The sequence below is a fragment of the Scyliorhinus torazame genome, chromosome 10, assembly GCF_047496885.1.
Source record: "Scyliorhinus torazame isolate Kashiwa2021f chromosome 10, sScyTor2.1, whole genome shotgun sequence".
Classification (NCBI taxonomy): Eukaryota; Metazoa; Chordata; class Chondrichthyes; order Carcharhiniformes; family Scyliorhinidae; genus Scyliorhinus; species Scyliorhinus torazame.
In genome coordinates this window covers 103,328,752-103,347,400 of record NC_092716.1, presented here as the reverse complement: position 1 = coordinate 103,347,400, position 18,649 = coordinate 103,328,752, and the positions used below count along the sequence as shown (strand labels likewise).

The 18,649-nt window shown below is 49.5% G+C and overlaps 1 protein-coding gene across 2 annotated transcripts in view; it reads right to left on the bottom strand.

Moving 5' to 3' along the window:
- The window catches only part of nudt21 (nudix hydrolase 21), a 39,193-nt gene extending 28,418 nt beyond the window's left edge, over window positions 1-10,775 (bottom strand). Inside the window, exons 1-2 of one of the 2 annotated variants that reach the window (XM_072518542.1) lie at window positions 10,573-10,775; window positions 1,967-2,167 (exon numbers count right to left, since the gene is read on the bottom strand). In XM_072518542.1, coding sequence (XP_072374643.1) covers window positions 1,967-2,167; window positions 10,573-10,685 — 314 coding nt within the window. In that variant the 5' untranslated portion in view covers window positions 10,686-10,775. The remainder of the gene's footprint in view (window positions 1-1,966; window positions 2,168-10,572) is intronic. The other variant, XM_072518541.1, reaches the window with a different exon arrangement.
- Between the last annotated feature and the right edge of the window lie 7,874 nt (window positions 10,776-18,649).

Sequence of the window (18,649 nt, the reverse complement as noted above, 5' to 3'; positions counted from 1 at the left end):
ATAATCACTTTAGGCACAAGGATGCAAACAGGGTGGAACAGGCATTAATGCCTTTTAAAAAATTGATTAATGAGACGTGGGCGTCGCAGGCTGGGCCAGTATTTATTGCCAATTCCCAATTGCCCTTTCGGGGGCAGTTAAGTGTCAACCACATCGCTGTGGGTCTGGAATCACATGTAGGTCAGACCACGCAAGGACAGCAGATTTCCTTCCCTAAAAGGACATTAGTGAACCAGGTGTGTTTTTACGACAATCGACAATGGTTTCATGGTCATTAGATTTTAATTGAATTCAAATTTCATATTCTGCGTGTTGGGGTTTGAACCTGGGTCCCCAGAGCACTACTCTGGGTTTCTGGATTACTCGTCCAGTGACAATGCGGCAACAGCTCCCCACCTGCGGGGGAGCAAATTGTCCAGAAAAATAAAAAAGGTACATACTCTACCCTCCCTAGTGTACTTAATACGTATCCAAAGTCTTGATCAAGTTGAGAGCTGTCAATGTCTCAGCAGGGAACTTGCTCCGCATTTTGGAAAACTGGTGCCAACAAGACACTCAACACATTCCAGTCAGGTGAAGTAGATCCAGTTAATCCAGACTAGGGAGATCTTTGTGGCACAGTAGTAGCTACCTCTGGGTTCACATTCCACCCCAGGACCTGATGGCCATGGAGGTGCATTGATAATGTGGCCAAGCCAAACAAGTGGTTTGTCAGTCTGCAAACCCTTCCAAAAGGTCCGAAGGCAAACGGTCTGAAGGCAGGCAGTAAAGAACGGGAGTGTTTCTTGGTCAGCCATACTGCAGAAGGCAACAGCACACCACTGCAGTACTTTGCCAAGCATAGACATGGATCAAACCCATGGAAGTCCATTGTTGCCAATATCCTCTTAGCTGAAGGAGGATGAATCTTAGCATATATAGTGCATTCCCTCCGACACCACATCTACATTCTCTCACTAGGCATTCTTCTATTGCAAGGAATCAAGTTGAGAACAGATTACGTCTCGTTGCTTGCCATGAACAAAAACTATGAGGAATAGAGTAAATATTACCTGGACAGATTGAATTCAAAGAGGTTAAGAGTAGCTTGCTCACTACACCTGGTTGCATACAGCTCCCTTGAGGGGGGAATTAAGGGGGCATACAACTAAGATTAAGGCAAGTTTGATCGCTACCATTTGGGAAGATTTAATACAGTGTAAAGTGACGACACTGCTAACCTGTCATACACAGCAGTCAGCATGTGAAAACAGATTAGGTCTTCTCTGGCATGATTAGAGGTTAAAAATCAAAATCTGTCACCCCTTCATAAAATGACTGACCCACAACAGTACTGGGAAGCAAGTAGCTGCCTTCAGCCTCCTCCTCCTCCTTCTCTCTCATTGGAAGGTTGTAAGGAAATGCTCAGTACTGTTCACTAGCAACCCAATGCTCATTGACCTACATTAATTTGGTGGACAGGCCAGCACGGTGGTGCAGTGGTTAGCACTGGTGGATTGGGTGCCAATTTGAAAATTCACAACTGAATGCTCAAATCTATCCATGATTTCATCCTCCAATCTTAAATCTCCTCTAGCTTTAACCTTTCTCCAACACTGGGCTCTTGTGCAGAATCCTTGCATGTCTCTCTCTCTCTCTCTTCCCATCCCCGCTTCCACCCGAAGTCTGGCTCGACTCGTCCCAAGAGCTTCCTTAAAAATTTACATCTGATCAAAACGGTCCGAAATGTCTCCTCTTATAGTTCTGGTGGCAAATTTGGTCTCAGTCTCCTGTGACTGGTCATTGATGTTTTCCTCATTAAAAGTAATCAGTATTTTGTTAATTTCCAGTAAAAAGGAAAACCAAAACAGTTCCCTATAGTGCAATGCAATCAACTAACTGCATCATGTGCACATTTGTGGAAGATCACCCAGGGGTTTGCTTCAACATTGGGAAATCTTCTTAGTCAATTGTTGTCTATACTCACAGTTTAAAGAAGGTTGTCCCCAGCTGCAGTAGCAGTACATGAGGCAGTCTGTGCTCATGCACAATCAGAACACCCTCCACAGTGCGCCTCATGCCAATCTTCTCAAACTCCTCTCGCATCCGTTGGAATCGAGCTGCAACAGAGCAGTCCTTCTCATACAAGGGTTCCTTGGTACCAAAGGTGTAGTTGGTCAGGGGATACCTGAAAAGAAATTCTCCACAGTATAGTTACATGCGACACTGAAAATATCAAAATCCTATCTGGAGACAAATATCGGAAGTCAGGTATCCTTGAAGAATTCATAGAATCCCTACAGTGCAGAAAGAGGCCATTCAACCCATCGAATCCGCACTGAAAGAGCACTCTACCGAGGCTCACTCCCCCGCCTTAACCTCATAACCCCACCTAATCTGCACATCTTTGGACTGTGGTAGGAAACCAGAGCACCCGGAGGAAACCCACGCAGACACAGGAAAATGTATAAAAACTCCACACAGTCACCCAAGGCCAGAATTGAACACGGGTCTCTCGTGCTGTGAGACATCAGTGCTAACCATGGTGCCACCCAGAAGCAAACAAGAACATTTTCAAAACTGGAATGGAGCCAAAATCAGTCTGGACCATTCCTGGCAGGAACGGATAGATATGCCATCTCCCTGAAAGTCCTAATGTCCTTTTAAATGGAAACTCAGTAACAGGATCTGATCTATTCCATTTACAGCAGATTCAAATACTGGTCACAAATCAGTAACACATAAAATTTATGATTTTTAACAAATAAAAACTGAGCCCAAAATATTTGAACCCTCAACCAATCCGGTCTAATGCAAAAAAAAAATGAAGTACAAAATGTAATGTACGCTTACTAAACAATTAAGAATACTAGATTTGAAAAGCCAATTGAAAATAAGAACTTGTTACGCAGAAGAGTGGTTTACCTATTCCTGGTGAGGTTGGTTGACTGAGGAACACAGACCAGGAGCAAGAGAACGTGAAACCCCCTCACCAGAAGTAGGTACCATTTAATTTTCTTTTCTTAAATGTCTCAGCTGAAGGATGGCACTTCTGACAATGCAACATGCTTTCAGCACTAAAGTGCTATCTTGGTTATATGCTCAAGTGAGGCTCAATGTCTGGGCTGGAGTGCTGCAAAATGAATCAAGCTGATAATTACTAGGTAATCATTCAGAAGCTTGAGCCCAAAAAGTAATACACAAATTAAAGAAATTACACAACCTGAATTGGAAGTCGAAGGAAACAGAAACTTCAAATTAAAGCTGGTACGAGAACAGAATTCCAATTAGCATATAAAAAAGGACCACCGTCCAAAATGTTAACTTGCCACGACCCCACATTAAAAAAATCCAGACGCTGATTGATCCACGTCATCCAGAGCATTTTTGGGTTTCTAAGTTTGGATTTCTAATATTTGCTGATTTTTCTTGGTGCCTCCCCTAGCACTGGTTGACCAGCTATATCAGATCCTACTTTCCCCACCACGGAACAGTTTAGTTAATTTGAAAACAGTTTGATTTCCATTTTGACGTAATCAAGACATGAATGAAATGTTCATTGAATCACCATCATGCCCAAAAAGTCAGAGCAAAGTCAAGAGCTAAACGTTGCAGTGGAAGTAAACAATCAATATTATCATGTGGATGTACCTTTAATAAATGGGTGTTTATCAAATAGCTGCAGTGATGTCAGTGTGTGGGTGGAGCTGGGCTGTCTTTCACTTTCGTTTTGAACCAAAAAGCTGCTTTGTGGCTGTTTTTGGTTTCGTTTTCAGTGTTGGAGAGCTGCATTCAAAGCAAGCAGATGTTCTGATCTCTCGCTCTATAAGCTAAAGAATGTCTTCAGCTCAATTGATGATTTCAAAGTAATACCTGATTTTGTAGAGAATTTAAACCTGCTGTCTGGTAAAAAGGGTTTAACTAATGGAGGTTGCTAGGAAAGGTATTAAGGGTTATCTATAGAGTATTGTATCTGTGGGGTTATGTGTGTTGGTAGTTGACAATAGGCTTACTGTGTGTTTATAAAAATGTTAACTGGGTTCATAGAATAAATATTTTTTGCTTTAAAAATACTTAAGGTCTCTGTTGCATAACACCTGGAGTGGACCCTCGTGCTCCCATAACCAAAATATATTAAAAATAGTGGGTCAGGTAAACTCCACAATATACTTTAGAGTTTTCTGAACCCTGGCCCATAACAATATCTTAATACAGATGTGCTCACTTTTAGGAACCATACTTTCAGAGGAATATCAAGTGTGCAGAGGGGATTCACTAGGATGGTACCAAAGATATGGGGCTTCAATTACATTCAGAGACCAGAGAAACTGCAATAGGTCTGAGGCTGAAAGGTTAGTGGGATGTGCAAAAATCATAAAGGTTCACACAGTGAAGACATGAAGTCAGTTGAGATGGCATTTTATGGCGGAAGGGATGTCGGTGCTAAACCCGCTGTGCGAGAATCATGAGTTTGAGCTCAGGGGATGGATAGTGTCTGTAGGATGTGGAGGGAAGTGGGGCTGGTCAAGGTGAGGGATTTGTATTTGGAGGAAGGGTTCGCCAGTCTGGAGGAGCTATGGGAGAGGGTTGAGCTGCCAAGGGCAAGTGAGTTCAGGTATCTGCAGGTTAGGGACTTTGTGCGACAGGTCTGGAGGGGGTTCCCTCGGTTGCCGGGATACACCCTGCTAGAGCGACTGCTGCTTCCATATGTGGAAGGGGATGGAAGAATTGGGGATATATACAAGTGGCTGGGGGAGCAGGAAGGCGAGCGGGTGGTGAAGATCAAGGAGAAATGGGAAGCGGAGTTGGGAGGGGAGATCAATTGGAGAGTGTGGAGTGAGGCACTGCGTAGGGTAAATGGGACCGCCTCTTGTGCAAGGATGAGCTTGCAACAGTTTAAGGTGATGCACAGGGTGCATATGACTCGGGTGAGACTGAGTGGGTTCTTTCGGGGGGTAGCAGATGAATGTGAGAGGTGTGGGTGGGGGCCAGCGAATCACACGCACATCTTTTGGGGCTGCGAAAAATTGGGAAGATTCTGGGCAGGAGTGTTCACAGTCTTAACCAGGCTAGTGGAGGAGGAAGTGGACCCGGACCTTTTGGTGGTGATATTTGGGGTTTCAGAGAAGCTGGAGCCCGTGGAGAGGAAGAAGGCCGATGTCTTGACCTTCGTCTCGCTGATTGCACAGCGGCGAATTTTGCTGAAGTGGCGGTCGGCAGCGTCACTGGGGGTAGCGGCTTGGTTGGGTGACCTGTACGACTTCCTGCAATTAGAGACGATAAAGTACGAGTTAAGGAGCTCTTCAGGGGGGTTTGAGGAAAGATGGGGGAATGTTTGTGACCATGTTTGAGGGGCTGTACGCCGTGGGGCACGGGGGAGTGAAAAAGGGGAAAATCTGTACGGACTGTATAGTTGATTGTTGGGAAGGATGTTTCCCGGGGTGTTTATTCGCTGTAACCCGTTTTGATATATGTTTGTAATAAAAATACTCTTTTTTTAAAAAAATCATAAAGGTTTTGATTTGAGTAACTGAGAAGAAATGGTTACCAGTGGCAGAAGAGCTCATAGATTGAGAGAATTAAGGTGATTGGCAAAAGAATGCCTCGAGTGCCATGGGTGGAGTAGTGGGTAGACCGATGTGCATCCGGCCAATGCACAACTACAGACAGGCGTATTTGTCAACCATTGTCCTCACGTGAAGCTGAACATTCCTGCATCCAATAGTGAGTCTACCTGGAGACGTTTGAACATACAGTGCAGAAGGAGGCCATTCGGCCCATTGAGTCTGCACCGACCCACTTCCATCCTACCCACATAACTCAATAACCACTCCTAACCGTTTTGGACACGAAGGGCAATTTAGCATGGCCAACCCACCTAACCTGCATGTCTTTGGACTGTGGGAGGAAACCAGAGCACCTGGAGGAACCCATGCAGTCATGGGGAACGTGCAGACTCCTCACAGACAGTGATCCAGCAGGAAATCGAACCTGGGACCCTGGTGCTGCGAAGCCACAGTGCTAGCCACTTGTGCTACCGTGCTGCTAGTTTGACTACAGATAGCAGGAAAAATATCCAAGAACAGCGTGCTTTTTATTTAATGTTTTGCACATTTATATTATCAAAACCTTTGAATACGAATGTTTTTTAAAAAAATATATTCATTAAAGTTTTTTAACAACACTTTTTCCCCTTACAAACAATAACCCCCCCCCCCCCCGTAACAAAATAACACAAAATCACACCGAGCAAGACGTATACATGGCAAAATGGTATTTTTACATAGCTTTATACACTGGCTCTCGCCCGCACGTGCCAGTTTCCCCCATCCTCCATGTTATCTCCTACACATCCATCCCCTCAAACAATCTTGTTCTCTCTCCCCCCCGCCCCCCCCCCCCCGCCACCACCACCACCCCAACCCCCCCCCCCCACCACCACCACCCCCCCCCACCACCCCAACCACCACCACCCCAACCCCCCCACCACCACCACCACCCACCCCAACGCCCCCCCGCCCACCCCAACACCCCCCCGCCCACCCCAACGCCCCCCCCCCCACCACCACCCACCCGCCCACCCCAACGCCCCCCCCCCCACCACCACCCACCCACCCCAACCCCAACCCCCCCCCCCCCACCCCAACCCAAAGAACCTACTCAACCTCGCCCCCGTCAAGTGCGCTCTGTGGACCACCTTAAATTGTATCAGGCAGAGCCTGGCACATGAGGAGGAGGAATTGACCCTACCCAGGGCATCAGCCCACAAACCTTCCTCGACCTCCTCCTCCCATTTACCCTACAATTATTCTACTAGCGCTTCCCCCTCTTCTTTCATCTCTTGGTGTATTGCCGAAACCTTGCCATCCCCGACCCATACACCCGAGATCATCCGGTCTTGAATTTCTTGTGCCGGGAGCAACGGGAATTCCCTCACCTGTCGCCTCACAAAAGCCCTCACCTGCATACATCTAAATGCATTTCCCGGGGGTAACTCAAACTTCTCCTCCAGTGCCCCTAGGCTCGCAAATGTCCCGTCAATGAACAGGTCCCCCATTCTTCTAATCCCCGCCCGATGCCAGCCCTGGAACCCCCCCGTCCATCTTCCCCGGGACAAAGCGGTGGTTACCCCTGACCGGGGACCACACCGAGGCTCCCACTGCACCCCTGTGCCGTCTCCACTGGCCCCAGATCCTTAACGTTGCCGCCACCACCGGGCTCGTGGTATACTTTGATGACGAGAACGGCAGCGGTGCCGTCACCAACACCCCCAAGCTCGTTCCTTTACATGACACCATCTCCACCCTCTTCCATGCCGCCCCCTCTCACTCCATAACCCACTTGCGGATCATCGCCACATTTGCTGCCCAGTAGTAGCTCCCTAGGTTTGGCAGCGCCAACCCTCCTCGGTCCCTACTGCGTTCCAGGAACCCTCTCCTTACCCTCGGGGTCTTATTCGCCCACACAAACCCCATAATACTCCTACCTACTCTCTTGAAAAAGTCCTTGGTGATCACGATGGGAAGGCACTGAAACACAAACAAAAACCTCGGAAGGACCACCATTTTGACCGACTGCACTCTACCCGCCAACAAGAGCGGCAACATGTCCCATCTTTTGAAGTCCACCTCCATTTGCTCCACCAACCTCGTCAGATTTAATTTGTGTAGGGCCCCCCAACTCCTGGCTATCTGGATCCCCAGATACCGAAAACTCCCCACCGCCCTCCTCAGCGGTAATCCCCTATCCCTCTTTCTTGGTCCCCTGCCTGTAATACAAAAAGCTCACTCTTCCCTACATTGAGCTTATAGCCCGAGAACTCCCCAAATTCCCTCAGAGTCTGCATGACCTCCACCATCCCCTCCATTGGGTCCGCCACGTACAGCAGCAGGTCATCCGCATATAGCGACACCCGATGCTCTTCTCCCCACGGACCACTCCCTCCATTTATTAGACTCCCTCAGTGATATGGCCACGGGTTCGATCGCCAATGCAAACAACAGAGGGGACAGTGGGCACCCCTGCCTCGTTCCTCGGTACAGCCGAAAGTACTCTGACCTCCGCCGGTTCGTCACCACACTCGCCACCGGAGCGCTGTAAAGGCGCTTAACCCAGCTAATAAACCCTCCCCCGAACCCAAACCTACGCAACACCTCCCAGAGGTACTCCCACTCTACTCGGTCAAAGGCCTTGTCCGCGTCCATAGCTGCCACTATCTCCGCCTCTCCCTCCTCCGATGTCATCATTATCACATTTAAGAGCCGCCGCACATTAGTATTTAATTGCCCGCCCTTTACGAATCCCGTCTGGTCCTCATGAATCACCCCCGGGACACAGTCCTCAATCCTCGTGGCCAGCACTTTTGCCAATAACTTAGCGTCCACATTGAGGAGCGAAATCGGCCTGTACGATCCACATTGCAGTGGGTCCTTGTCTCGCTTTAGAATCAAGGAAATTGTCGCCTCCGACATCGTCGAGGGCAGGGTCCCCTCCTCTCTTGCCTCGTTAAAGGTCCTCACTAGTAGCAGGGCCAACAGGTCCACATACTTTCTATAGAACTCCACCGGGAACCCGTCCGGCCCCGGGGCCTTCACCGCCTGCATACTCCCCAAACCTTTACTCAGCTCCTCCAACCCGATTGGTGCCCCCAAACCAGCCGCCTCTTGCTCCTCCACCCTCGGGAACCTCAGTTGGTCTAGGAATCGTCTCATCCCCTCTTCCCCCCCTGGGGCTGGGATCTGTACAGCTCTTCATAGAAGGCCTTGAATACATTGTTTCTTTTCATTGCACTCTGAACCGTGGCTCCCCTTCCATCTTTGATTCCCCCTATTTCCCTCGCTGCCGTCCTCTTACGGAGCTGGTGTGCCAGCATCCGACTGGCCTTTTCCCCGCACTCGTAGGTCGCCCCCTGCGCCTTCCTCCACTGTGCCTCCGCTAAGATCAATTGATGCAGGACTGGCCAGCAAATAAATTAGACAGCTTTGGCTATACATCCTAATCTGACACAGAAGTATCCTTGCTCACCTCAAGGATAGTGCTAGAAATCAGAATTGCTACAATTAAACTAAACAGCAGAACCGAAGCCTTTAATGGAAGGGACAGGATACCATTGACAGGATCAGTTTCTGGGTTGAATAACCTGAAAACTGTAGAGGGCTGTTGGATAGGGTGATGTAGAGGAAAGATTACACAAATATTCATGGCTGAGGAGATCTAAGAAACACAAAAAATGGAAAACAAAAGTGTCCACAACATTAAATGGAGTTTTTAAAATCAAAATAATGGAGTTGCTGTCAGTCCAGGAAAAGGAGGAAGCAGAGAGGTCAGCAACTACAACCTCTGATTCGTCCACTGTTGTATAGTGACAAATTCTGGCCTTTCCTCTCCAATCAAGCCCAGATATGATGCCCAATACAAGAAGCACCTCTAGCTGTACAGAAAGTAACTGCATAGTTATGACAGATAAACCAATTTACTCAGATACATTATCCTCTCTTCTCATACTAAGCTGTTCTGATTCAAAGTCAGACAAGAACTATGACAGGACTTGCATGCACATGATGGGATAGAGACAAATCAATAATACACAAACCAGACACTTGCAGAATCAGCAAATGGTGTATTAAGTAATGCCAGACAGATTCATACTAGTTTTAATTTTTCCAATTATGGGGCAATTTAGCATGGCAAATTCACCCCACCTAGTGTCGAGAGGGGCAGGGAAGGCAGAGGACCTCCTTGTGAACTTGCTCCTGGGTCTGGCAAAGTGCACCATTTATAGGTCCAGGCAGCAAGAGGGTCATCCGACCAGACTGTCTGCCCCTCTTCTGCAGCTACATTCGCAGCCAGGTGTCCCTCGAAAGGGAGCATACGGTGTCCACCGGCACCATCAAGGCCTTCCATGCCCAGTGGGCACCACAGGGGTTGGGGTGCTTTATTGACCCCTTTTAATTGCACTCTTATTTGATGTTTTTAAGTTTCCATTGATCTTTGTTATGTTCAGGCAGTGCCCCTAACAGGAGCAGCCCTTTTTTGTATTGTCTCAAAGTTTGTTTCCTTTCTTCTATTTTGTTGGTGGACCTCAATAAAAAGAGTGGCCAATCCGCCTACCCTGCACATCTTTGGATTGTAGAGGAGGGGGGCGGCGGGGACAAACCCACGCAGACATGGGGGAAAGTGTGCAAATTCCACAGGGACAGTGACCTGGGGCCGGTATTGAATCCGCGTCCTCAGCGCCGTGAAGCAGCAGCACTAACTACTACACCATGACAGATTCATACTTAAAACACATACCCAGAATTTCAAGATTACGGCTGTGCCGGCAGATACTGACTGATACCCGAGAAACGTGTGAACAGGGAACAACTTGAACCTGTGGTGACTGGAGTCGAACACCCAGTACCGAATACACTAACATCCACATATCAACAGGAAATATTACTCGGAGCAAGGGATGCTCAGCTCCACACGTTGATCAACGCTCGGAACGTGTCTGCAGTTATCTTTCACCGTTTTAAAGCACAATGATTCTATCCAGGCTGAGGTTCATACAGAGGCTTGCGGCCAGTACATTAACTCTGCTGCTTTACTCACAGGTTGATCGTCCTCTCCAGGGTCAGCGGCTTGGCCTGCAGGTATTTGTTCGTATACTGAGAAATGCTGCGGGGCCAGCCGGCCTGTGAGCGGCTCGGTGGAACCACAGACATGGCAACAGATACCGGGCTCGCACACCGGGCCTAGTACAAGGCCGCCTTCGCGCTTTAACCCGTCCACGGTGCTTCCGGGTCAGTGGATCGTTTCCGGGTCGGAGAAAAGCGCCAAGTGCGGCGGCTCCACGTGACACGCCAATCAGAGGGGAGGGAGGCTTGTTTGCAGTTCCAGTTTGGCATTTCAGTTCTGGGTGAATGAATCCCCAGCACAGCTTTTATTTAGCCGGGGGTTTGGGTGACTTTTCCTTCAGAGTTAGTGCAGTTCTGATGGGGAGGCTGCATTTTAACACGTGGCACGCATCTTTCGGGTTACATTTTGAACTAAATCCTGTTCCAAATGAAATATTTAAAAATATCACGTTTAAAACTCAAAGGTGCAGCCCTTATATAGGGTAAACGTTCCGCAAAAAAATTTTTTTTAAAGGATGCTGAGTAAAGCTTGTTTGGTCATCTGTCTCAGTTGCTGTTTGAGGCACCTTTATTGAATATTGGCAACTGTGTTTGTGTTTCCCTCTGGGTACTCACTGAATGCCTGGACTCTTAAGCATGACCAGTGATGGTACCAAAGTCTGCCGGATGCAAATGGGATCGCACAAAGTCTGTGTTGTCCAATGTAGTGGGAATGGGCTCTTGCGGTACTTATAGCCGAATGATTTACAGCTACTGCTCTCCCTGTCTCCATCCTTGGGCCCTCTTGAAGAGGTCATATAGTCATGACACAGGAGGTCTTTGCCATTCGAGTCTATGCCTGTTCTCCATAGAGCAATCTACTGAATTCCATTTCCCAAATATTACATTTTGCTAAGAAAAATAAGGAGGTTGCATATTACTTAAAAAAATTAATGTTAATGAAGTAGGGACCTGTGTGTACAGATACACAAATCACTAAATGTTGCAATGTAAATCGATAAGACTTTTAAAAATAAAACAAACACGAGGATTAGTTCTCTAGACAATCTTGGGAGATATAATTGAAAAGTAGAGAAGTTATAATAAACTTATATTGAACATTGATTAGACCACACTTGGGAGTACTGGGGATTATATATCAATGAAGGACTAAAAGGTTGCATATCCAAGTTCATAGATGACATTATGTTAGGAGGAGCAGCCACAAAGGAATATAGAATGATTAGCTCCAATTTTATTATAGGATCGGACTACACAAGGGAGTGTGTGCCTGAGAAAGAAATACAGAAATACAATTACCTCAGGTGGGGGAATCCAAATCTAGGGAACATAACCTTGTTATGGGCCAGGGTTTAAAGAACCCCAAAGTGTATCATGGAGTTCACCTGACCCACGACCTTTCATTGATTGTGGTATGGGGAGCACACGGCCCACTCTACAGTTGTGGTACAGCAGAAATGGAAAAGTATTTTTGAAAGAAAAACAATGTTTATTCTGTGAACTCAAGTTAACCTTTTTAAAACATAGTGTGATGCGACCATCAATTCATTCGAGACAAGAGTAAAGGTAAACCGTGGCTTTAGTCAACTTAGAACAGTGCCTGCCTGCGACAGATACAATATTTTGCGCCGCCTACAGGTCGACTGCTCTCCTCGAGGGGAGGAGCCATGGGCGGAGCCCATACATGTCCCAACATGTTCCTCTATGGATGATGCCATACAATGGCCCATAGGTGGAGCCCACAAGGGCAACAACATAGCATAGATGCAAATACAAAGGCAAAGCATGGTACTGATACAGTGGTGGATTATTGGTATAATACATTCATCACATTCACCCCCTGTTAAAAAATGAAGACCAGCGGGGGTGACGGGTTCATAAGTTCAGCCAGTCCGGCGCACGAATCGTGCGCTGTGATCGCCGAAGCTCTGGCGTTGCTGCTGGCCTGGGTGTCGAGCTCATCCATGCTGGCATCGGTAGTGGGGGTGCCGGTGCGGGCACAGACGTGGCATCCGGGAGCGTCTCTTCTGGAGCTTCATTCCTGTGGACCGGTGAAGGGGGGATGGCGGGCAGGAGGGAGCGCGGGAGCCATATAGGGGCGGGGGGGGGCGCTGGTCATGGTAGGTTGGGCGGGATATAGTGGAGGGGCGGCAGTGGTGATAGTGGTGGAACCGGCGGGCGCCAGGTCCCGGAAGGAGACTGTATCCTGTCGGCTATCGGGGTGTTCGATATAAGCGTACTGGGGGTTGAAGTGTAGGAGCTGGACCCTCTCTACCAGAGGATCAGCCTTATAGCTCCTGACGTGTTTTCTGAGTAGGACTGGCCCCGGTGTCTTCAGCCAGGACGGAAGCAAGGCCCCTGAGGTGGATCCCCTAGGGAAAACAAATAGGCAGTCATGAGGGATCTCGTTTGTGGCCGTGCAAAGTAGGGACCTAATAGAGTGGAGCGGATCGGGGAGGACCTCCTGCCAATGAGAAACTAGGAGATTCCTGGACCGCAGACTTAGTTGGACGGTCTTCCAGACCATCGCGTTCTCCCTCTCCACCTGCCCATTTCCCCTGGGGTTATAACCGGTAGTCCTGCTCGAGGCGATGCTCTTTACAAGCAGGTACTGACGCAGTTCGTCGCTCATGAACGACGAGCCCCGGTCACTGTGGACATAATTGGGGAAACCAAACAGGGTGAAGACACTATGTAGGGCTTTAATGACGGTGGACGTGGTCATATCGGGGCAATGGATTGCAAAGAGGAAGCGGGAGAACTCATCAATAATATTGAGGAAATATGTATTGCGCTTATTGGAGGGAAGGGGCCCTTTGAAATCGATACTGAGGCGCTCCAAGCGCCAGGACGCCTTTACCAGGTGGGCCTTATCTGGTCGATAGAAGTGTGGTTTACACTCCGCACAGATCTGGCAGTCCCTGATCATGGCTCTGACCTCCTCGGTGGAGTAGGGCAGGTTGCGGGCCTTGATATAGTGTATTAACCGGGTGACCCCCGGGTTGCAGAGTAACCCGTAGTCGGTCATCTTGCGCACTGGCGCATGAGCCGCGGGACAGGGCATCTGAGGGCTCGTTGAGCTTCCCAGGACGATATACTATATCATAGTTGTAGGTGGAAAGTTCGATCCTCCACCTCAAGATCTTATCATTCTTGATTTTGCCCCGCTGCGTATTTTCGAACATGAAGGCTACCGATCGTTGGTCAGTGACGAGGGTAAACCTCCTACCAGCGAGCTAGTGCCTCCAGTGCCGTACGGCTTCCACGATGGCTTGGGCTTCTTTTTCGACTGAGGAGTGTCGAATTTCAGAGGGTGAGGGTGAAGGTGCGTGAAAAAAATGCTACCGGTCTGCCTGGTTGATTGAGGGTAGCGGCGAGAGCGACCTCTGATGCGTCGCTCTCCACCTGGAAGGGGACGGACTCATCCACTGTGTGCATCGTGGCTTTGGCAATGTCCCCCTTGATGCAGCTGAAGGCCTGGCGGGCCTCAGTTGCCAGTGGAAAGATGGTAGCCTTGATTAGTGGCATTGATTTGTCCGCATAGTTGGGGACCCACTGGGCATAATATGAGAAGAACCTGAGGCACCTCTTCAGGGCCTTGGGGCAGTGAGGGAGGGGGAGTTGCAGGAAGGGGCGCATACGGTCAGGGTCGGGTCCTAGGACCCCGTTCTCCACGACGTAGCCGAGGATGGCAAGTCTGGTCGTGCGGAAAACGCATTTCTCCTTGTTGTAGGTGAGATTGAGGGTTTGGGCGGTTTGGAGAAACCGGTGAAGGTTGGCGTCATGGTACTGCTGATCATGGCCGCAGATGGTGATATTGTCCAAGTACGGAAATGTGGCCCGCAGCCCATACTGGTCCACCATTCGGTCCATTGTTCTTTGGAACACCAAAACCCCGTTCGCGACGCTAAAGGGGACCCGGAGGAAGTGGAAAAGGCGGCCATCTGCCTCAAAAGTTGTGTAGTGGCGGTCCTCCGGGCAGATTGGGAGCTGGTGGTGTGCAGACCTCAGATCCACCGTGGAGAACTCCCGGTAGTGTGCGATTTGGTTTACCATGACTGCAATCCGGGGAAGGGGGTACGCATCGAGTTGCTTGTACCAGTTTATGGTTTGGCTGTAACCAACAACCATCCGGAACTTTTCTCCGGCCTTGACGACCACCACCTGAGCTCTCCAGGGGCTATTGCTGGCCTCGATGACTCCCTCCCGCAAGAGACGCAGGACCTCGGACCTGATAAAAGCCCTGTCATGTATGCTATACCGCCTGCTTCTGGTGGCGACTGGTTTGCAGTCGGCGGTGAGGTTCGCGAAGAGTGAGGGAGGGTCGACCTTTAGGGTCGCGAGGCTGCATATGGTGAGTGGGGTCAGGGGCCCCCCGAACTTCAGGGTTAGGCTCCTGAGGTTGCAATAGAAATCTAGTCCCAATAGGAGAGGAGCGGAGAGGTCTGGGAGCACATATAATTTAAAATTTCCGTACTCGGCGCCCTGTATTGCTAGGGTTGGGCTAGTGCACCCTTGGATTTGCACCGAGTGTGACCCAGAGGCGAGGGATACGGTTTGGTGCGCCGGGAAAATTGGGAGCGAGCAGCGTCTTACCAAGTCCGGGTGAATGAAGCTTTCTGTGCTCCTGGAGTCGAAGAGGCAAGGCGTCTCGTGCCCGTTTACCCGGACGGTCATCATGGAGCTCCGGAGGTGCTTGGGTCGCGGCTGGTCCAAGGTGACCGCGCTGAGTTGCGGGTAGTCGGCGTGGTCAGAGGTGCTGGGGCGGCTCCGCGATGGCTGCCCCTGTTGATCGTATGCGTCGAGTGGCGCAGCAGATGACGGCCAAGATAGCAGCCCCTTTTGGTCGAGCGTGACGGGCAGCGAGGAAGATGGCGTCCAAGTTGGCGGCCCCCATGGATCGCACATGGCCGGCTGTGTGGGGGAGGATGGCCAAGGTGGCGGCCCCCGTGAGTCGCACGTGCTGTGAGGACTGGAAGATGGCTGCTCCCACGGATAGCACGAGACTGATGAGGGGACCGGTGACGGCAGACACGCTGCGGGGTCTGCGGGCCTGTGAGTCTGAGGATCGGGCCTGTGAGTTAAGAGTTCTTAGACCTGGCCAGGCAGACTTTGACGAAATGTCCTTTTCTCCCGCAGCTGCTGCAGTTCACGTTACGGGCTGGGCAGTGCTGCCGGGGGTGTTGGCACGGGCCACAGAAATAGCAGGGTAGCCCCCATGATGGGCGTGTGGCCGCGCGGCACAGGCCTGGGGTAGTCTGTAGTGGGGGGTCCACAAGGAGGTCGTGTGGTCAGCTGGGAATGCGGTAAGGCTCTGGAACGCTACTGCCAGAGAGGAGGCTAACTTTACCGTCTGATCCAGGTCCAGGGCCCACTTTTCGAGTCGGCGCTGTCGCACGTAGTTAGACTGGACTCCCGCCACGTAGACGTCTCGGATGGCGAGTTCCATATGCTGAGTGGCCGTAATGGCCTGGTAATTGCAGTTGCGTGCGAGGGCTTTGAGGTCGCGTAGGTAGTCATCTAGCAACTCCCCGGGACGCTGGCGGCGAGTGGTGAGGATGCGTCGCGCGTAGACCTCGTTCACGGGCCACGCATAGAGGCGTTTGAGCTTCGCGAGGGCATCTGTATAGGAGGAGGCTTTGTCGAGTTGAACAGAGATCTGATGGCTCACCCGTGCGTGGAGAAGGCTCAGCTTCTGTTCGTCAGTGACGGAAGGCGTGGAGGCGGCTGCGAGATAAGCCTTGAAGCATTGAAGCCAGTGCAAAAATTTATTTCGCCTCCGCAGCCTGCAGATCGAGTTCCAGTCGGTCAGGTTTGAGGGCCAATTCCATAGTTGCGTTTAAATTGATTAAATTGATGCGACCATCAATTCACTCGAGACAAGAGTAAAGGTAAACCGTGGCTTTAATCAACTTAGAACAGTGCCTGCCTGCGACAGATACAATACTGTGCGCCGTAAGGGGCAATTTAGCATGGCCAATCCACCTCCCTTGCACATTTTTGTGTTATGAGGGTGAGACCACGCAGACAGAGGGTGACTGTGCAAACTCCAATTAGACAGTAACCCGGGTCCAGGATTGAACCCGGGTCCTCAGCGCCGTGAGGTAGCAGTGCTAACCACTGCGCAGCCGTGGTGCCCTGGTGATGTGTCACTTGAACATTGGTGATATCTTCCAACCTTCAGAGTGCCTCCACCCAGGCGTTTAGCACTGCTTGTGTAGAGATGCTGTAATGCAGGACTGAAAAGGACAGTCTTCTTTTTGCCCATGACCTGAAACAGCAGCAGCATTTGTGAAATTTTGTTTCCTTCACTGGTGCTCCATATAGTCATTAAAAAAAGGGGATTTTGCCTGAATTCAGTTTCTCCTGTCCAACCCAACATGTTATTTTAAATGGATGCTGCAGCCTTGTAATTCACTACAGGTGCGAGAAGAGCCACGCTCTTTGCCATAGTTCCGAATGGTTGATGAATTGAATCCCAAGAGCTCTTGTCGAGTAATTACTCCTCAACTGGATGTTATGATGGGGATAGCCATTAGAAGCATGTGTTAGTGTGTATCTGGCTACATGTCAATATTTTTACCAAAAGGCAATTTAGCATAGCCAATCTATCTAACCTGCACATCTTTGGATTGTGAGAAAAAACCGGAGCACCCAGAGGGAACACAGGTAGACAATGGAAAAACATGCAATCTCCACACAGTCACTCAAGGCTCGAATTGAACCTGAATCCCTGGCGCTGTGAGGCAGCAGTGATAACCACTGTGCCACCATTTTTCTGTCGTTCTCACTTAGCGTTTCTGTAACTCAACCAATTTGTCCATCACCCCTGTCTTCCATTTCCTTTCCACTCAAAAAGAGAGAAACCCGAGCATGGGGCTGGGAGGCAGTAGAGGTCTCAAACCAATGCGGAATTGGGAAACAGGAGACATGGTTCAGGGAGAAATAAAGTCTCGAGGCATGAGCAGGGATTGAAAAAGAACTTAGACTCAAGGCTGAGAGGTCAGGGAACAGAGGATGCGCAGCCATATTCTGACTTGCTCTTCCTCGACTTCCTGACCCATAGACCACAATCAATAAGAATAAACAACAACACCTCCTCCACAATAGTCCTCCATACCGGGGCCCCGCAAGGCTGAGTACACTCCCTATACACACACGACTGTGTGTCAAAATTTGGCTCCAACTCCATCTTCAAGTTTGCCTATGTCACAACCGTAGCGTGTCGGATCTCAATCAACGATGAGACAGAGTACAGGAAGGCGATAGAGATCTAGTGAAAATTACAACAATTTCTCCCTTAATGTCAGCAAAACTAAAGAGCTGGTCATTGACTTCAGGAAGCGAAATATCATACTGTTTCCATCAATGGTGCCGAGGTGGAGATGGTTGCACATCACCAACAATCGGTCCTGGTCCACTCATGTCGATGCTACGCCCAAGAAAGCACAACAGCGCCTATACTTCCTCAGGCTACAAAGAAAATTTGGCATGTCTACATTGACTCTTACCAATCTTTACAGACGTACCATAGATTGCATCCTATCTGGCTTCATCACAGGCTAGCATGGGAACTGCTCGGCCCAAGACCATAAGAAACTACAGAGAGTCGGGAACACAGCCCAGTCAATCACACAAAACCACCTCCCATCCATTGACTCTGTCTACAGCTCCTGCTGCCTTGGGAAAGCAGGCAGCATAATCAAAGACCTCTCCCACCTGTGGTGATATGCATCATCACTGTAAATACACAAGGGGTTAATGTAAATACACTACGGCTAAGTAAACACTAGAGGGAGCACCGGAGGTATCATGACATGCAGACATACAGCTAATGAACACATAGATTGGGACACGACCAATGGGCAGTCAAGACACCCAGAGGTGACACTACCACAATGGGGCATTACACATACAATTAGAGAGTAGGACAGGGGCAGATCAGAAGCATCACACCCACCACGTGGCTTAGAGCAGACTGGTTGGTTGGACTGAGTTACTATAGCAAGATTAGCAGGAGAGTCGAACTCATAGAGAACTGTGCTAATGGT